Source organism: Hirundo rustica, chromosome 8 (genome assembly GCF_015227805.2).
Source record: "Hirundo rustica isolate bHirRus1 chromosome 8, bHirRus1.pri.v3, whole genome shotgun sequence".
NCBI classification, from domain to species: Eukaryota; Metazoa; Chordata; class Aves; order Passeriformes; family Hirundinidae; genus Hirundo; species Hirundo rustica.
Window position 1 is genome coordinate 22,686,165 of NC_053457.1, and position 20,564 is coordinate 22,706,728.

The 20,564-nt window shown below is 44.3% G+C and overlaps 1 protein-coding gene across 1 annotated transcript in view; it reads left to right on the forward strand.

Moving 5' to 3' along the window:
- Window positions 1-3,525: 3,525 nt before the first annotated feature.
- The window catches only part of FBXW4 (F-box and WD repeat domain containing 4), a 59,120-nt gene continuing 42,081 nt past the window's right edge, over window positions 3,526-20,564 (forward strand). The window contains exons 1-4 of the mRNA XM_040072024.2: window positions 3,526-3,870; window positions 14,961-15,056; window positions 17,626-17,811; window positions 18,980-19,112. Coding sequence (XP_039927958.1) covers window positions 3,620-3,870; window positions 14,961-15,056; window positions 17,626-17,811; window positions 18,980-19,112 — 666 coding nt within the window. The 5' untranslated portion in view covers window positions 3,526-3,619. The remainder of the gene's footprint in view (window positions 3,871-14,960; window positions 15,057-17,625; window positions 17,812-18,979; window positions 19,113-20,564) is intronic.

The window sequence follows — 20,564 nt, forward strand, 5'->3', positions numbered from 1 at the left end:
ACAGAAAAAAAAAATGACAGGCAGGTATTCAAATGGTGTTTCTCCAAGCTGGATTTCATTGCCTTATGCTGTTAAGGCTTTGCGGATATAAGCCCCCTGATTTTTAGTTTACAAACCCTGCAAGCCATGATGTTAGAATGGTCTGCTACTTCAGCACAGAACACTACCCCCTTTGCTAGAGGTTGAGTGGTCATGAGCCATGAAAAAGAGTAGGATCTTCGCAAGGTTTGGGAAATACACATTATGCTTACACTGCACTGAGCACCTGCTTTGAGTCCTTCATTACAGTGTGAGCAATGCAGAGGAAATGATCATGCTACACACACAGTTTTAGGAACAGTTCAGAACCTTCCTTGGTTCTTGCCCCTACGGACACCTACATGCACACTTTGGCATTATTGTGAACACTAAAGCCATGGGGTTCTTAGTCTGCAATGCACAGCTTTGAAAGCTCTGCAACAGGCAGCATCCAAAACCATGCCTGAGTGTGTACAAGGGTATGCAGTTGCTGGTATATTTCTCTTAAAAAAGAACTCAGAGAAAGCAATGGATGACATCTACATTTTGGGCAAAAAAATGACTATTGTTACTATATTGTGAGACAATTATCCATACTTGAAAACAATGCCGCATTTAAGAGCTGTGTCTCGTAATTTTTTTCTTCACACTGCTCTATGTCCCCCACTTGGAGCATAGTTGACCTTCTCCAAAATTAGTGGGTATAAACACCTTTCATCTCAACCATATATTTCACAGTTGTTTATACCTTGGGCTACAAATTGGAGGCCACTAAGGCCCTCCCTTCTTCAGATGCACTTGTCCATACCTTGGACCTGGTATCCCAGAGGGTCATACTGCATGTGTTACTTTGCACCAGGCTCTTCTGGTCTGCACCGCGTAGTTTCCCTTGGTAAAGCAGCACAGCCACAGGCTGGAAACTGTCCACTGGAATTAGTGGGCGCCACACAGTGCAGGGAGAAATGCACCATGCACATGCTGCCTCTGTAGGGTAAGAGAGCCTAAGACTAGCAGAGACCCCTTGGACTGTCTTGGTCTGATATCCTGAGTTAGGACTCTCCAAGTCAATTCCTGGTTAAGTTTTAGCAGTTGTGGTCAAGCCTGTCTGTCTGTCTGTCTCTCTCTCTCTAAGGAAAAAAACTCAAAACAGGCATTGTTTTTTATAAATCCAGTAATGGTGAATCTACCATAAATCTTGGTAAGCTGTTTCAACAGTTGATTTTATTTACTACAATAGCACACTTTATTCATAAATTTGTTTCCCATCACCTTCTGTCAGGAGATTTTATCTCTTTGTCTTTCAAATGGAAGATCCAGACTTTTCTTCCTGTTTCAGTGCTTATAAGGTATGATCACCTCACACCTTAACCTCCTCTTTAGAAAGCTAAAATAGATTGAGCTCTTTGGGTCTTTCTACATGTTTGACAGTCCTGTAATCATTCTTTACTACTCTTCTTTGAAACCTCTCTAGTTTTAAAACATCCTTCTTGAAGTGTTGTCTGGACAAATTATTTCCAAAACAGTCACAACAGAGTCAAAACCAGAGGTAAAAGAACACCCAGCTCTTGTTTTTTTCCCAGGACAGCACTAGCCCTTTGGTCACAGCACTGCAGAAGGAGCTCACATTCAGCTGATTATTCATCTTAATGAAGTCTTTACGGAATTGCAGCTTTGCAGGATAGAGTTACATCCTTTCAGTGTGACCTACGTTCTTTGTTCCTAGATATGAGACTTTACATTTGGCTTGACTGAAATACGTATGACGTGATTATACCTAAACTTAACTTAGGGCAATGCAGCCATAAGCAGCCATAAGCATCCTTCGCCCCCTGCCCCACGGTTTGTGCCTCCTACAAAGCTTTGCTAAGAAGGATTTCAGATTTTTTTTCAGATTGTTAGTAAGAAATAGTGTAGGGTGCATTAGCAGTCTTTGTAGGATCCTACTAGAGAAAGACCAACTTGATAATAAGTATGTCTTTACAGCAACAATTTTAAGACAGAGAAGTCACTCTGCTTTTAATAATTTTAATGTTTCAGACAATATTGTAGTCTGTTACATAAAGAACCAAGTTTCATATCATCAGAAAGATACGAAATTGACATAAAACTGCATTCACACAAAGTTTCCATAATCTTAAGCAAAATTTGTTGTATCACCTCCCTTTCAGCTGGCTACTTAAGTCCTGTACTAGATGTGCTGTTATTTCATCTGAGCTCAAACTCAGGTTGAGGAATTTTTGATTACTTCAGACATCACTCGTTAAAAATGCTGATAAAAAAATGTGCTGCCTTCTGAAACTTCTCTGACTTCCAGGGTATATTAAAACTCAGTGTAAATGGACCAGAGAGCTCCTTATCCGGCAGTTCTGAACCTCTAAAATACGAGGCTTCCACACCTGGTGATTCTTTCATATCAGTATTTGGGAGCTTGAGATTAGACAGGCAAGTTGACCTTTTGGAATAGGATGCAAGTACTGTCAAATGGACTGTATGCTATGGTAACCTCATTATATGCTGAAATTTATTATCCTACTCCACCCTGAAAAATGAGACGTAGATTGTGGTGGCTAAGTGATACCTGTTCAAAGCATTCTAGGCAGATGATGAACTTCTTATAATTTATCTATTTTTTTTTATTCTGACGGCAAAATTTCCCCAGCATTTCAGGCTTCTGTAGAGTGGAAAGTACTATAAGAAAGAATAGCACAACACTAGACTCATATTTTCCTGCTGTACTGTCTGTGTAGAGCTACTTTGCCATTTTGGACCAGAATCCTTCTGCGTTGTCAGTACTCCAGGCTCCTGTGGATGGCAACAATGACTCAGTTATTATGAACTGTTCTTTCGAGGTGGTGTGCTTGTGTATGCGTACACACGTGTGAACTCCGAGCACTTTTCAGACCCCACTCTGTGGAGCTCTGGAGGGGGGAATGGACTGCAAGGAAGTGAAGTGCTCTGGTGAAAAGCCAGCCCTAAATCCATTGTATCAAGGCCTGCTCTTACGTGGGGAAGACCCTTTCTTTTATGTGTCACAGGAATCTGGGAGTGTTGAAAACCGCTGTGCGGCACCAGATGACCCCTGCTGTCACTTCGTGGGTGACAGGCGCTCCTGACCCTGGTCAAGGATAATTAAGGAGCATTAATCACCTTGCTGTTCAACTTCCTTTGCAGGGGTGCAGTACTTAGCTGGTGTTGCTCCAGGTGGTGAGGCAGATGTTCTGGTTACCTGGGATCACCGTCCCCACCATTAACTGCTCACGTTATTAATGAATACTCGGATCAGGTGACGTTGCTAATCCCAGATCGGAAGATACGGACCCGTGAGCCGGTCGTGGCGTTGCGAGGGGGTGTGGGGGAGGGCAATTGGGCACAGGGAGAGTCCCAGCGGCTCCCGTTAATGAATTAATCCGCTAACGAGGGTGGGCTCGGCGGCCCGTGCCCCCTCCGGTCCCGGCAGCCGCCTCCTCCCCCGGAGGGGGCAGTGACAGGCAGCGGCTCCTGCCCCATGTGACTGGGGAGCGGCTGCCCCGTCCATGGCTTGGCCTCCCCGGGGCAGCAGCAGCTCCGGCTCCCGGGGAGGAGGGGCGGGAGCTGCTGCTCCATGGGGAGGAAGGGCAGCCCCCGATCCCCCCAGGCGGAGGGGGGATCCCGGGCCGCCTCCCCCCCCTCCCCACTCTGGGCCTTACCTGAGGAGCTGCTGCTCCTCATCTGCTCCTACCTGGACGCGCAGGCCTTGGGCCGCCTGGCCCAGGTCTGCCGCCGCCTGCGCTTCCTCAGCGGCCGCGATGTCCTCTGGAGGCGCATAGCCCGCGGCTGCCTCAACTCCGGCTTCACCCAGCTCGGCACCGACCTGTAAGCGCGGCCTTCCCGGCGGAAGGGCGGGGGGCGGCGGCCGCGGCGGCCAGGAAAGGCCGGGGATGCCGCGGCCCAGCCGGTTGCCAGGGCCGCGCTGCGCTCCTGGCGCGGCCGCCGCTGGGCCGCGAGGGGCGGGGGACGCGGGGCCATTCCCGAAGCGCGGTTGCGCCGCCCTTTCCCTGCGCCAGGAGGGGCGGTGAGGGCACAGGAAGGGCCTCCTTGGGAGGGAGCGGCCGATGGCGCACCCCGGGATGGCGGGGCCCAGCCCCGGCGCTGCCCGGAGGGGCTGGGGGAGGCGACTCTTGCCCCGCGAGGGAGCGGCCGAGCGTGGCGGGGGCTTCGCGGCGTGTCTCACTGTCAGGCTCAGCGGGAGTGCTGGAGCGTGAGGCCCTCTCCACGTCTGGAGAGCCGTGTCCAGTTCTGGCCTCCTCAACACAAGAAAGACAAGGAGCTATGGGGTTAGGGTCCAGCTGAGGCCACGAAGAATGATGAAGGGTCTGGAATATCTTCCCTGTGTGGAGAGACTGTAGGAACCAGGCCTGTTCAATCTAAAATGACTGAGAAAAATCTCATCAATGCATATAAGTATCTCAAAGGCAGGTGCCAGCAACAGCACGAGTAGCAATGTCCATAAGCATGAAATAAAGTTTCACCTCAGCATGAGGAACAACTTTATGCTGAGGGTGCCAAAGCACTGGAATGGGCTGCCGAGGGAAGGCATGGAGACATTCAAAACCCTCTTGGACTCATGGCTCTGTAACCTCCTTTTGGTCACTCTGCCTTGGCAGGGAGGTCAGACTAGATTATACTCAGAGGTCTTTTCCAACCCTAATAATTCCGTGATTTTGTGATCTTCTTGGTCCCTAGATGCCTCCAAACACTGAGGTTTAGGGGCTTCAGGCTAGGGGAACTTGGAGCACAAGGAGACGAGCAGAGCTGCTGTGTGCAGCTGGGGTGGATCCTGTACCCCCACATGCCCTCCGCACTTTTGAGCAGTGATCCCTACCGTGGTCTTGAAAACACCTCAGAGAAGAAACTGCAAGTGAGCAAGGCCTGGGGTGGCATCCTGGGAAAAGGCTGGAGAGTGGGCCTAGTACATTCTTAGGTGAAAGCTTTTGTGGGCCTGCAGGAACACGTGTCTTAGGTTCTCATAGAGGAGCTTGCTGGTATAAATGGTGATGGCACAGAGAAAGTGACTTCTGGACTTTTCATGGCTTCTGTGTTTTAAAGTTTTGTGTATGGGAAATGCTTGAGTTTTTTGGTTTTTTTCCTGGGGTCTTTATTTTTCCCCCAGTTCAACAGCACAACACAGGTTAGGAATAGGGTCAGGCTCTCTAGGCTTTGCAGTGTGTATGACACCAGCATCTTTCTAGACAAAGTCCCTTTGGGGCTTGCACCTTGGCAGTGGTTGGTGAGGATCCAGAGTTTGCCTTTCCTCTCTCAAGTTCGGCTGTGTACCAAATGCCACTTGGAGGTAACCTCACAAAGTGGGCTCTCCTTCCTCATTTAAGAATCCCAAGAGAAGTTTGTGTTCTTAGGATCTACAAATCCCTTCCCATGGCTTCTTAGCTGCCAGCATGGATCTTGCTTGTTATGCAGTGACTCAGTATTGTTTCCATAAACACTGTGGTGACATGATTCAAAAGGAGGGATAGCAGGTTTTTACCCCATTTTGCTGTCTGATGTTGCTGTCTCATCAATGTATAGACTTTAGAGAAACAATTATGGCTTCTGCTGGCAGGAGCAGAAATTTGGTGCTGCTGAAAATCCTTGTGTTGGGTTTTCAGGGCAGCACTTCAACTTGCTTGGTGTTCTCAGGTTGGAAGTTAAGCATAGTTCCTTTGGAAGTCAGCAGGAATAAGCACTGTGGAATGGCTGTGCGTTGGACTCTTGTCTACTGTGATATATGATTTTGTCTCCTGAGGAAATGAAGTTCTGTATTTTTCATTAAGAATAAGGTGATACTCTGCTCCTTCAGTTGCAGGAGGGATCAGGTGTACAGCAGAGCAGGTGCAGTGTGTGTAAGGACCACCACTTCCTCCTGTGGAGGAATGAAGGTCTATAAACAGCTACAGCAGAGATTTGCTAGGTCAGAGGGTTTCAGAGAAGGGGAGGCTGCTTGAGTATCATGAACTCACAGGGATTTCAGTGCTGTTAGATTTGCTATGAACAGGGGTTTTTTTAGTAATTCTAGGATGTACTTTTGTGCTGTGTCCTATTTTCAAGTTTTCCTCAAACAACTCCAGTACTGAGAGCTGCTTTTAGCATTGGTCAGCACTTCCTTGGTCCTGGGGAGTTCAATCATGGGTAACACACCAAGTTACATTACAAGTGGTTATGAAGAAACCTTGAGATGTATCTGGAGAATAATTCCTTTAATTACTTTTGACTTCATGGAAGGCTAAGACAGTCTCCAGTTCCTTGAATTAATGTACCAAATCCTATGGAGAGTGCCTGAAAAACAAACACTTGTTTTCCTGGGGTGGAGATCCAGCATCTGGGGGCAGTTGCAGGAGTTTTACCCCAGTAGGGTAGGACAGTTTGGCAACAGATAAAAGGCAAGGACATATTGCAGAACCAGGAAGTCTGGATATCTGAACATCTACGGAAGAACCAGTATGGATGCATGTGTTGAGTTGTACGGCTGTAAAATCTGTACTTAGCTGAAGAAGAGTTTAATAGTCTCTGTGGCAACTCAAGGGTTTTAACTGTCCATGTCTCTTCTGTAGCAGTTGCTCCTCATGTGTGTCTCCAAGATCAAGAGCAGTCTCCCAGATTGCTGCTCTTGCAAGTGAGGGAGTAAGGTTTGCAGAGAGATACGGTATTTTATTTGAGTAATCAGTACCAGTTGGGAAGGGAGTTTAGGCAAGCTTCTGGGTACACCATCCTTCATAATAGCAGTTCTAAGTAGGAAGCTGGTAGAGTGCTCATTGGAGGTTAAATTTGAGCTGAGTAGGTATTTAGGCTAAAGTATTACTGTGTAAATAGAATGGTGATGAAGATGATGGATTGCTGGACCTTCTTGATAACTGTGTTTTCTTAGCGATATGGAATAACTCTTGAGTTTGTCAAGCTTGGCTTTGACTGACTGTGGAGCTGAAGCTTCTATTGCATGTTCTGACTAATGTTGCATGAGGTGAACACTAGTTTTTGCTTTTGAGAGGTTTCTGTGCAATACTGTGTGCAATTGAGAAAGCAAAGGCAGGAACCATTTATGGTTAATATGCTTAATGAAATAACATGCATGGTTCTCAAATTAGGTCTTAAACGGATGGTCCCTGGGAGGCTGGCATAATTTAAAAATTAGTCTAGGGAGTATTTACAGTTTAAAACAAAAATCCATCTCAGAATAGTTTGATCATTTCTGCTGTTAAATGTCTTTTGATAAGCCATCTGTTAATGCTTTGTAAATAGCAATAAATTTGAGCCTAAAGAGATACGTGTGAAACTTAACCCCTGCCCCCACTTTCCCATTTTTAAAAAGGTGATTAACTTGAAAATGACAATATTTCTTTAAAATGTTGTTTCTGTTGGATGTATCTTCTGATAATTGTAACAACAAGGATCAGAAGGAACAAGGTTTATCTTGTATTTAAAAACACAGTTTGCACAGTCAGCTTGCTTATAAGACTTCTTTCTGCCAAAATAGGGAAGAGGTAAAATTGATAAGAAACTGGTTGCAAACCCCTAGCTGTTAGGATCATGGAGAAGAAAAATAGTACTATATGTTAAAGAAAAAAAAAAACAAAACAAACCACCCACCTTTTATCTAATTTTTAAAATTTTCACCTGGGCTACATACTTCTAAAAATTGCCAGCTGTGGTTATCTCTAGACACAAGCTTATGCTTAAATGATACTAAATTAAGTTGCTAATGATGTCAAAGGAAGATGTGGACTTGAGCCCAGACACTAGCAGTTATGCTGAAAGGCATATTTGCAACGTTGACAATCTTTCATATTTTCCATTTCTGGTAGATTCAGCCAAATGGGAGCTACAGATGTAAGCCAAGTTAAGTATTTAAGGCATGGATTCAATTGTGCACTTGCAGGAGAAGAAAGAAGTTTGCTTTGATGGGTGTATCTGTACACTTCTTTCCTTTGGCAGAGGGGAATCACTAGGTTCACATCCACCTGAGCCACTGTATGTTAGGGATGGTAGGGGCTGACCTGGAAGTGTTCTTAAAGCACAATCTCAGTGTTACAAATGTGCTGTTTCTTTGTTAAATCAGCAGTAACTAATGTTCAATAGAATATGGTGTCATTATTATGGAAGTATAGGGTGGCTTTAGATGGATGTGCTTCTTGGCACCTGAACTGTGAGTCTCTGCAAATCAGGTTGTCACTTTTTCTGTATAGACAAGCTGATCTTACGTATAGACCTGTACTGCTACAAGACCTTGTAGGATGGTAAAAAGAGTCCCTATGGTAAGATTTTTGCTTTACTCAGTCATAGAAGCAGCTCAAGTAAAAGTTGAGCCATGTCTTCACGATGTAAGGTGAAAGGAGATTTTTTCGTTTCAAAAATGTGTGGCAGCATATCACAGAAAAGTTAAGTCTTAACAACACTTTCTGCAGCTGAACTGTGGCTGAGTAGTAACACAAAGCCCTTGAGGATTTTGGTGATATAGTGATATTACAGTTGTGTCCTGTAGTCTGTGTCTGTTTTGCCAGCTGTTGTACAGGCCCAGCAAGAGCAGTCTCTGCCCTGACGAGCTTGCTGCCTAAATAGCCAGGGTAAACAAGGGTTGGACGGGAAGGAGAGGCAGGGAGATGTCAACCAAGCTGCCCTCTGTGCTGCAGGTCAGTGTCAGAGCCAGGAATAGCAGAGGGTGCTTTAAGCCTTTATCCAGGGCCTGCTTGCTGGACCACCTTGGACTGGAGAAATCGGAGAAGCAAAGAGCTCATTGCGAGGTGATTCTTTATTTAAGGCATGGAAGAAAGGAATAAAGTTGCAGCTGGGCTAAACTTATTTCCTCTTTGTTACAAAGGAATTTTAGAGGGCAGCTTAAAAGTTGGAACCTAAATAGCTTGACAATTTGCTCTTTGTAACGTATTAATAGATGTCAAAATATAGCAATGTTCCACTGCATGTTTTCTCTTTCCCTGTCTCCTGCTCTGCCTTGCCCACTAGGATCACGGTATATTCTCCAGTTCAGAGAAGCAGATTCATTAATGGACAGATTTATCATCTATGAGTATTTAAGAGCTTGCGTAAGCATTTTGGTGAGTTAATAAAAGCTGTGTTTTCCCCAGATCTTGGAAAAATGTGTACACCTACAGGAGCAGGAAATGGCCAATCTGTGCAAGTCAAATCCAAATACAAACTGCAGAAATCATAGGAGACCTCAGCCTTCACCACTGGAGGGGGAGGGAGTCTGAATGCTTGTAAAGCTGCTTCAGTTTCCTTCATCTTTTAAAACTTGTTTTTTAAAACAAAACTTCATTACTTTAAGACAGAAATGAAGGAGGCAATGAACTGGTGCAGATGATGCAGAGGGGAATACTCTGGGGAGGATATTGCAGTAGCAGAAAAAGCTTGGAAGAGGGAATGCAGCTATTGCTTTGTGTGGGAAAAGTCAGTGGTTTTTATAAACTGCTGTTACATTTGTTCTTACTCTGTCTTAAACTGTTAATGCTGAGCAGGACAGATCTGCCAGGACAGCTCCACAACATTGAAACTGCTGCTTTTTCTGGGAATGTGAAGTTGTTTCTAAGAGTTCTATGAGGCCTGCCTACTTTTCCTTAAGATCTTCACAAGTTCAAAGAGGAAGAAGATTTTTTTGTAGTTCAGGGTTTAAAATATGTGTGCTTTGTTTGTCGCTGTTACCCCTGTTGGACTTGCTATGGGTTATTTCATTCTATCCGAGTACTGGCCTGACAACCTACTCTTTCAAATCAGGATACACATGGCACCTCTTCAGCAGCTTCAAGTTTTCTCATAATCTTTCCAGGGCAGTGCATTTTTTGGAGAAACCCAGATTTCGTCTCCAAAAAGCCTACGCAACTCCCTGAGAGAGTCCAAACCCTGCCTGGAGTTTCTAGCCAATATCCTATTGCAGTCACTTGTAAGGAAGAGGGAATCTGATGGCGGAGTGGCCTGGCTCAGTCTTGGTGGTGGTGGTTTTTTGGGAAGCCTTTGTGAAAATGTGTGTCCTTGCTGTGTGCGCAGAAATTTGTTTGCACCTCTGGATATTATGACAGCCTCTGCCTTCTTCATGAGGTGACTTGTTCACAAGAGCTGTTTGGTGGAGCAGTTGACAGCCTGGTAACATCTGAGATGGCATAGACACAGCAGAGGAAGCAAGGAGCAGTGAGGAACAGTTGGTAGAGCTCACTTCCATCTTGGAGTTATTTGAGCCCTTGTCCCGTAGGGAGAGGGGAGCACAGAGCACAGGCTGAACATGGCAGGAGGCTAAATAAGGGTCATGTGCTAAAGGAATTCAGTTGGAATTTTTGTCCTGGAAGAGACATTTTGAAAGCTAGCTGACTTGTTGAGGACAGCAACAGGGGCTCCTGACATAAATAGCTTTTCCCTCTTGGCTGGCTGTTGGTGGCCCATGACTTGTAGCTGCACTGAGACCCTGCCAGCCAACAGGTGTGTGCCGACTACACAAATAAGCGCAGTTGGTCCTTGTGTTAGCCAGCCTTGCCACAGGGCCAAGGTTGATAGTGGGGCTTAGCCAGTGTGACCTGTTTGTTCTCTGTATGACCCTTCCAGTTAGGCCTCAGCAGGCTGGTGACAGCTTTTATGCACACAGCATATTTTGTCCACAGAAGAAATTCAGTTTTGGCAGGTCTCTGCAGACTTGTATTTCCAGATGAGCTCTTCAGTACCTAAAATGTAGCAAAACATCAAGGACTTTGGTGGGTTAGGGTGCTGCATGCAGCTGGGTAAATACACGGTATGACATGTTGGTGTTATTTTCTGTAACATGGTCTATGTTGTTGCAGACACCACTGTTTTGGCACATGCTGAAATTGTAGACAGCTAGCAGAAGTCTCCCCGGGATGCAGTACAGCACAGAAGCTCTTGCTGTTGCAGAAATACCATTTCTGGTGGCAAAGGACTTCGGATGGGGAGGGGATCGTTGAAGGCAAGATCTGTTGGAGGTGAAGCTTTAGGAGGTGATGTGCCTTGGCTGAGTGATTCTTTTGTTGCTTTCTTTTGGGGCCCAGGCCAGCAACTGCCTTGGTACCTGAGGTCACCTGGGTCAGTGGTGCTGTGTGGGGACAGTTCCAGTCTCTTACTTCAGCAGCTGGGAAGTGGGCTCCAGAAGGAATATTACATTTCTTTTGGTAACTCTGCCAAGAAAGAGAGGAAATTCATAATTTGAGCAAAATACTTCTTGCTTTTTTGTAGGGTGGGGAGAGGTAGGAAGGGAGAAATGAAAAATCCTTTATAATAGGTTGCTTGGGATGATTTTTCTGTTGGAGCTCTCTCTCAGGCTGTAAGAAATGCTCATCTTCTCTTTCTTAGTATAACAAAGTTTTTGTAAAGGGAGACTCCATCAGGGGTGCATACAGTTAGAAACATGTATTGCACTATGATTTGGGATCCCGATAGAGCGCTTTTTGGCGATAATTAGATAACAACAAAGACAACCTTGTATGTCCTGAGTAATGTAACTTTATCAAATATTGATAATTGTGATGCCCTAGCAGAGGTGTAAAATGATGCATTCTAAAGGGCTTTAAGAACATTTTGCTTGAATTTCGTTGTTTTCATAATCAGTGTTCACTGGTTCCTTCATCCTGTTTCCTGTCATCCTTCTAGGATGCTGGACTGTACCTCAGTTCTTTTCTGATGCAGGCCTGTGCAGATCCTGCTGAAAATAGCAGTCCTTCCCCAGTGAGTCAGCCTGCAGCAGTCTTGAAGTTCAGTGTTGGGTGGCTTCTCTGGGAACACAAATGCCAAGATCTTGATTTCACAGAGTACTTAAGCGTGTGCTGAAATTTTAAGAATGTGACTTAGTATTTTTCTGGATTGTATACTAAGAAAGATCAAGGTATTTGTTGGCCAGTGGATAGTGTTCCCTCCATAGCATTTTATATAGCATTTGGCTTCATAAGGTGGTTTAGTCTCCTGAATCTTTGGCTGTTCAACACAGCTGCTGAAGTTAAGAGGTATCTAGTTGAGTCAACCACTCAGTGCAGATGTGTGATGTCTGTTGATTGCCTCAGGTCATCATGGAAAAATTCTTAAAAGTTTGCAAGTGTAGAAAGTGTGTTGATCATGACTGAAACTAAACAGGGTCTTGTAAGGGAGAAAAGGAGTTTTTTCTCAATTTCTTAATTTTTTACAGTGATACCTTTTTTAACTTTCTAAGATTTGAGAATTGCTCTCATGATTTGCAGTGGTACTCATCACTCTTTTTTTATGTATTCTGGGAGTTTCTCTGGAGGGTGCTGTTGAGGAAGCAAATCAAATGATCAAATGGTATCTCAGCACTTGATTCCATAACTGGGCTCGATTTAACTTCTGATATAAGAGATTGAATGTCTCTTACCAACACTGTGCTTCAATCTTTGCTGCCCCATAATTGGCAAAGGGGCGGGATGTATCAGTCCAATTTCTACATCATCTTTCTCCATATGTTCTGTCCCTTTTCTTGCATCTATTTTGAATAAATAAAATGTCTGGGATATAAAAGGAGGATACTTTTAAGATGTTTAAATAAGCTGGATCCAGAGTTGCTATATGGAGGAGGAATGCTTCATGAAAAATATAGCTATTAAGAGTAAAACAAAAAAACCAAAACAACACCATCACCACCCCCCTCCCAAATCCCATCAGACCTCCCCCATATAGTCTCTCCACCCAACCCTCATCCCCTCCAGACAAGAACTGTTGATATGTGGGAAAGAACGAGGTGTCTGTTACAGGAGTAACTGCAGTAGTGAACTGGGACCCTGGGCTGAGCCAACGTGTGACTCTTCAGAACTTCCATTTTCAGCAGCAGGAGGGTCAAGGCCCGCTAGAAAAGGGACCAGCAGGGTAAGATGGAGGCTGCTTTTTTGACCTTGGAGTCACCTTTTTCAGAGCCTTGGAAATTACATCAAGTCTTAGTAGGGTTTATGCATTTAGTTCCGAATGTCTGGTTGGACCAGCATGTGTTGGGAGGGGGATGTGGCATGAGTGTGTTTTCCATCAGTGTGCAAGCTGGTGACTTAAAATCTGTACGTGGGGAGAACTTAACTGAGGGTTGAGTGTAGGGAGGAGAAGTGTTTTGGAGTAATGAATGGAATGGGATGTAGGCGGAGAGCCTGAACTCTGTCTGGGAGAGTAATAAGCAATGATGAGAGTGGACCTGACCTGACTTTTCAGTACTATGCATTCCTCATCTCAGACACTATCTGGCCTCATGAGCTCTTGCAAGTGCTCCCTTTAAAAAAGGAATTCCTCTTCCTGCAGCCTAGTCTAACTCTTATTTTGGTTTTGTTTGTTTGTTTTTAAATGGCTATGAAAAAGCTTGTAGGTTTCTAAATTCAGTTTTAATTGGTGTGGCTCTGCTGATCATAAACGTAAAGTTGCAAAGCTTTCTAGAGGATGAAAAGCTTTTCTGTGTGTGGTTTCTGTTTTTGTTTAAAATGGGTCTCATGCCCAGGAATGCAGTCAAATTATAATGGTGACTAAGTGCCGGAAAGCATAGAAAAGAGGAGGGAAGGGTGAGCAGAAAAAAAGGAGCCTGAGGCTATGGAAGGAAGGCTGGGAAAATAAGAATCTGGCCAGACCCCAGGGCCAGGTTAGGGATTCCTACACCCATTAACAACCACAGGAGATGTTTATTTACAGGGAGCTAATCTTTGTTTTAAAAATGACAGAGTACCCAAAAATGCTGCTTTGGGGAAGTGAATTGGAGGGTCTATAGGGATGGGAGGAGGAAAGTGATTCTGATGAGGCACCAGTTCCCATCTCTCAAGGATCTTGCCTTCTCCCTATGCATCTGGGAATGTTGGCTGTTGAGAAATGTATGAATGCATGAAAGCGGGATAAACTCTTGTAATCTAGTAAGTGGTTCATAACCCCTAGTTACAAAGGATAAATTCTAGAGTTTCTTCTCATTTGTAGTTTTCTGATCTTTTCTACCTAAGTAGCTCCAGCAAGGATATTGAATAATTAGATTTATGATATGAGAAAGATGGGAACTAAAGCTGCCTTTCCTCCTGTCTTTAATCAACTCTGGATGATGAAAACAAAACAGGTGTTGAACAGCTGCTTGAACTGGGTGTATTCATGTAGACTCTAAGGAGACCTTGGTCCCAGGTCTCTGTGGTACCTACTTTTTGTCAAATATTGAAGAGTGTTGATCTTGGTTTGTCTCAGCTCATTCCAATAACTTTGATTTGTAACCCAGCAACAGCTCTATGAGCTACAGTCTCTCTTTTAGTAGCTTTAGTAAAGAGAGAATTTTCCAGCAATATGCTGGAATTCTCTGTCCTCTGGTGAGCTGCTGCAAAAGGTAATTTTTCTTGGGGTGTGTGTGCATTGGGTGGTTTATACATATGAATGTATTTTATCTTTGGTTTGAACACATCTTGATTTCTGATTATTGTATCTGGGTATGTGATTGTTAGACAAGTGAGACTCTGGAACAGTTTCTTTACTAGTCCTTCTGGATAGATACTCTCTGGCATCTTGTTTCAGTTTCTCCTGACTAGTGTTTCTTCCATCTGTTCTTGTGTGGTGTTATCCTTGTCTTAAATGGCTCTTGTCAACCTCTATTAAAAGGGTGATGTCCTGTATCTCTGGTTCTTCTGGTGGTTTCTTTCTGTGTCATCTTGTTTGGATTATCTTTTGTCTGAACTGTGCTGCATTCAGTATACTTGGTCAAGTCTTGATCGTATTTAAGGTTTGTGATCCTCAGAGGTGGCTTTCTTTGCTGGTAATCCCCCACTCTTGTCAGTGTTCCTTTCTTGTCAGCTCTCATGAATGTGCTCATTACAGTGTGGCTCTGGCACCGTCAGTGTGTCTCGGTTCATCATCGTGGAACCAGGGTTAGAGCTTACCTGTGACTATTTTGAGTGCATTTGTTGTCCCGAAGGCATTGGTCCTGATTGTTAATCTCACCTCTCCTCTGTCTGCAGAGCTGCTGGCATTCCAGTGAAGGAAAGGGTGAAGGTGTCTCAGAACTGGAGGCACGGACGCTGCAGGAGGGAGACAGTCCTGAAATGGAAATGCAAGCAAGTAGCTTTTTTCTCTTCTTCTTTGCTATGTGATTACTGCTGTGGGGCCTTGGGTGTATGCCTGTGCCCTGAAATGAGATGTTTCCTGCTCCTTGGGGTGTTCCATGGGGTCTTATGAGTGATTGTTGCTGGCTTATTTTGGCTATTGCTGGCTAGCTGGGTGTGGGGTAACTGGAGATGCTGCCTTGCCCTAGGGATTTGTGCTAAGTGTCAGGAGTTTCTTTCTTAGTAATTTGGATGTTTCTTTGTTCTGATCTATACAATTCTAGTCACATTTAGCAGCTGTTACTACAGATTTCTAACTGTTGCATTCGTGTCTACTGCTGTATACCATGAGCAATCTTTTGTCCTGCTCTCACAGTGAGCTCACCTTGATCCCAGATATGGACTTAGGTGTTCCCTCAAAAATTTTTTTTTGTCTCCTGTGTTTTATCCTGGTCCCTGATTTGGATGTACAAATCTAAAACGCTAATTGCCATTCACCTGCCATTTGCTCCTTCACTTAAAAAAAATAGGGTATTTGACATTAATGATAGGAGCTTGTTATTAAATTCTTGTTTGCAAAGGTGTACTTGGCTTTCAAAGCAAAGTGTAAGATAGGTCTCTTGTCTGAGCAGCACACCTAAATTTTCAGCCTTCACATCATTAGATGGAGGAAGAATGAGAAAGACTATGGTTTGTTAGCTGCTGAAGAGCAGGGGCCTTCTACTGAGCTTTCATACCTTTTTGTGCTGTGTAGATGGAAGTGGTGGATAATGTGCCGCTTCTTGTGTAAAGTTCTGGGAACAGCTGTAATGAGCAGAGTGGATTTTGGTGCAGGTTGTATACCTGCCTTTGAAGTGCTTGCAACCATCTGTGAAGACAGGCTCTGTGGATATTAGAGATCATTACTGAACCAGCTTCCCAAGTGAAAAGGCAAGGACTGATTTAATGAGGCCGCCATCCAAATGGCATCCCCTAATTTTCATTTATCCTGCTTCAGATTTGTTACTTCTCCTTATGAAAAAGCCAGAGAAAAAGGTAAAAAGCTAAACTTCTGCAAAAGGAGAGCCACAGAAACTGGCTGTAGTTTGGGTAAGCTGGATATTCACTTGCTTTTAGAGGACTGTGTAGGAGTGGAGGAAGGAAGGGGAAATCAAAGCCTGCCTAAACCCAAAGCTCCTACTCTAAATATCCCTCTTACTTTTTCCATGTATATGATCAAGTCCCAGATGAATAGTGTAAACTCAACTACTTTGTCCATGTGATTAAAAGCCTCTTACTGGAGATGAATACAAACAAGCAGGAACCTTCTGTCTAATGAGCAATCTTGTCCTCTTGCTTGTTTCTGGTTGTTCATTGTGATGTTACAAGATATGGCTGTGTGTAATGACTCTGATGACACAGAAAATCATGACCTCTGAGGATAAATGATCTGAAAAAAAGGGGGAGACAGGTTTTTATGAGAAGCCCCACTGCTTTCAAAGCCATTTGTTCCTGAATAGTTTGAAAACTGAAAGGCTGCTTGGTAGAAAGGTGCTGGATCTGCTCGGTGTTTCCATGGACATTGGTGCACTTGGCAATGACTGCAGAACAGAGACAATTTTGCACATCCATGTCCCATAGGACATGAGTCCCATGTGTTTTTCTATCTAGCCTCACTATATCACAATGATCTCGCTGCTTAAGTGTGTGTTGTAGCCTGTTTTCTTCTGTATTTTGGTTTTGTTTCAAGAATAGATAAACTTCTTGAGATGGCAGACTTGATTCAGATATTGCTTGAGTGTCTTCTTTTCTTCTTGGTCTCCCAGAAAGTAAAGCATTTTTTCCATATGTAACATCAGTATTCAAAATACTTTGGAATAGGTTTTTTTTGGCTCCACTGCTCTTGGCCTGGAACCTGTCCGTACAGACCTGCCACTGTCCCACATAAAACAGTGGGCAGAAGGGTGTATGGGCTCTTCTAAAAGATGGGCAAGGGAAATCAAGAGCTTGCTCTGCAGCTTACAGCTCAGCAGGGGAAGAGGTGTGAATGTAGAAAAAGACCTTCTCTGTATGATGACCATAAAGTTCTTGGGTAGTCTCAGAGTGCAGGAGGCAGGTGTCTTTCTGTCTGTAGGAACATCTGCGGTATTTTGGTGACATGCTCTCCTGCTTAGACGAGTGTGGAACAAAGAAATGCTCAGCATAGCTCACCAACACCAGAGTATGGCTTCTTAAAAAGTACAGAGCTCATGTGCAGGTTCAGGGGCCCTTAAGTATTTCCTATCTATGCTCACTAGACTTTTGGCCATCTTTTCTTTCGGAGATTCCATGCTTCTTCTCCTCAGCTCTTGGTTAGAAAAATGCCAGCAACGTAATCTGCTTCTTATGTTGCTGGAGAAGCTTCACTTGAAGCTGTGCTGCCATATTAAGCCCTGCTTTTGCATGTGTCCTGCTGTTCCAGCTTCACTTTTCTTGGGCAGGCATTTGTTTTTGTTGATATGTTTGCACGTGGAATTTTTTTTTTCTTTTTCTGTGTGAGGTTGTTTTGTTTTGTTTTCTTCTCCCCACTCCTGCATGCTCCCAACCTGCTGTCTGTTTGCAGTTTGATGCCCTGGATGGAACTGGATGGCGAGTATCTCTACCTGTCTCAAGCAGAGAACATCCATGCCTACCACCTCTGTGCAGAGGGGACAGGTTTGCAGCGTCACCCTCAAGCCATCTTCTCTGGCCATCAGGAGGACGTGTGTCGCTTTGTTCTTGTCAACTCCCACATTGTCAGTGGAGGGGGGTAAGTTGGGTGAATGAAGGAGCCCAAGGGTTCTGCCACTGACATTGGGAAGATTCTGTGTAACTCCAGCCCAGAGCACAGGGGCGAGTTTTGCTATGCAGTGTCCTCATGTTTGGCTGTGGTCAGCTGCTGCTGCTGCTTCCTCTCTTTTAGTAATGGTTCTGGCCTGAAAAGGCTTCTCCTGCAGCAGTGAAGGAGCTGAGTCTCATACAGTTGACTTTAAAAAGTGTCCTTTGCTCTTGTAAACTTGTGTTGATGGCCACAGGATTGTTGAATTGGGATTGACTGATCAGGCAAACCTGACTGCTGTGCAAGTTTCATTTCTTTCCCTGTTAGAGCCAGGGTAACTAGACTGTTCTAATAATCAGTACTGCTGGTTGGCCGGGACTGCAGTGCTGCAGAAAGTTTTCTGGAGACAAGTGTGTATTCATTAGATCCACTGATATAATTGTGGAGAGGGGAAAAACTGCCAAGCCTTCCAGCACACCCACACTTCTCCAATTAATTTTGCATTTGACTGGCCTTTTACACTTACAGAGCAACAAGACTTTCATTAATAGCTAAAACTTTAAAAATATACACAACAATTAACCACAGAACTGGGAGAGATAAGCGTGGCTGTCTGCCCTTGGTATAGTGGAACTCTCCTCTTTGAACTGTAGACCAAAATTCGGGTGAAAATGAAGGCTTGCATTTAGAATTCCAGTAACTGTGTTGGTTGAAAAAGGTCAAAATGTCTGTGTAGTTAATTCAAAGCACAGCACCCTGCACAGCTGCTCTGAAATGAGTGAAAGGGCTTGGACATGGGTGAGAATGTCCTCTCACTTGTTCTCTTACTCCACCCATTCAGCATACAGACAGGATTCTGGCAAGCTCAAAGCAGTAGGAGGAGGAATGGCTGCTTTGCTATCATTTCTCTAGTTCAACACAAAGTGAAGGGTGGAAAGATAACCAGGAAAATTTTCATATGCATCAGATCAGGTTTTAACTGGCCAGATGTGGAATTGCAAGAGAACAGGTGATGTGTGTAGAGTGGAGGATTAATAATGCTGCATGAATTTCAGCCGCTGTCAAAGACCAGTCCTGGTCTTTTTGTAGCACTCCAAAGCATTAGTGGAAGGTGCATATCAAGGGATACAGCTTCCCTGCTTGTGGATTTGTTTTTCAGAGATGGAAGTATTGTTCTTCACAAGATCCATGGCTCCTACAGTGTCAAATTCTCTGCTCATGAACAGGAAGTGAACTGTGTGGACTTCCAAGGTGGCCTCATTGTCAGCGGCTCCCGGGACCGAACAGCGAAGGTGAGCAGGGAATGTTTCAGCAGGTGCTGCTGTAGAGGTGACTTCAGAGGTCTTGTGCCATGGATATTTAAGTGTCGGCAGAACTGTTGTGAGCCCTGCACTCCTTGTGGGAGGAATGCTGATTATCTTGGCTCCTGCCTCTGAAAAGATGCTTGCTCTGCCAGGCTTGTTAGAAAGGGATTTGGCAGTAATTTACAGCATCAGCTGCTGGCTTAAACTTGGAAGTGCAGAAGGCAGCAGCTAATATTTTGCTTCTTTCCCTGTACATCTCTACACTGTAGTGGAGATGCATGCCAGTTAGTGTCAAATTTGCTGTATGAGTCTCAAACCCATCCTTGTTTTGTGATTTAACATTGCAATGTGGTTTAACATGTTCTCTGTTATATATTCAATCTCTGTAAGGATAGGATGATGTATTTTCCAAATCTATGGTTATTTACTAATTTCATTGTTTATTTATTTGTGTGTGGAGGTTTTGTTGTTGTTGTTGTTTTTTGGTTGTTTTTTTTTTTTTTTTCCCCTATTGGTTCTTGGTTTGCAAACCAGGAATGAAGTTAGACTATAAGTACTGTTAGCTCCCATTTTTTACTTCGAGCTGGCATCAGTGGGTCCTGTCACGTAATTTTTGACTATTTCTTTTTGGTGCGGGATCTTGTTGATTTTTGTCCTTCTGGATCTGGTTGGCAATGCTTTGTTGCAATGTGTGGACCTGGAGAGTTGTTCTTCTGAGCTGTAATCAGCTCTGTGTGATCAGTTTAGGAAGCTCTACACAGATGTTTCACGCTTATCCTGCTAGCATGATGCAGTACCTGTAGTATCTTCACAACCACTTGTTCCATTGTTGGAAGTGGTTGCTGTATGTTGAATGTTGTATGTTGGCTTTTGCTCTGGGTAGGCTGATAGAGACTCTTGCTCCCTGGTTTATATCATAGAGGTAAGAGGAAAACCAGTTAATTCCTGTTTTTCAAGAGGGGAAGTTGAAGCAAGGAATGACTTAAATTCTCTTTCAAAGTTTTATAGGAAGTGTGTGATGCAGCGTGACCCAATTTATTTTTGTTGGTCCCTCTGTACGGTTGTACTCCTGAGTAAAATGGCTTCCAAGTAAAGCGAGCAATGTTCAGATGCAAAAGGCAGTTTTGGGGTTGCTGTTTGCCTCCTGGGAGCAAGACCTTGATGCTGCTTTGTCTCACACTTTAGTGGTGCTGCTCCTGTCTGGTCTGTGGATCCTCTTTTCTGGGAGAGTGCCTTCTTGCTGCTTCTCTGACAGCTGGAGGACAGACATCCCCGACCTTGGGAACAAATTCCTGAAGCCCAGAGGGGAATTTCAAGCTGTTTTTCTTAGAGCTAGTGTGAGATCTTGCCCACCCAGTTCTCCCCACAGTATATACTCTGGGGATGTTCACCTCTTATTTTTTATTATCTCTTTTGTAGGCTGTCTTGTTTGCGAGAATG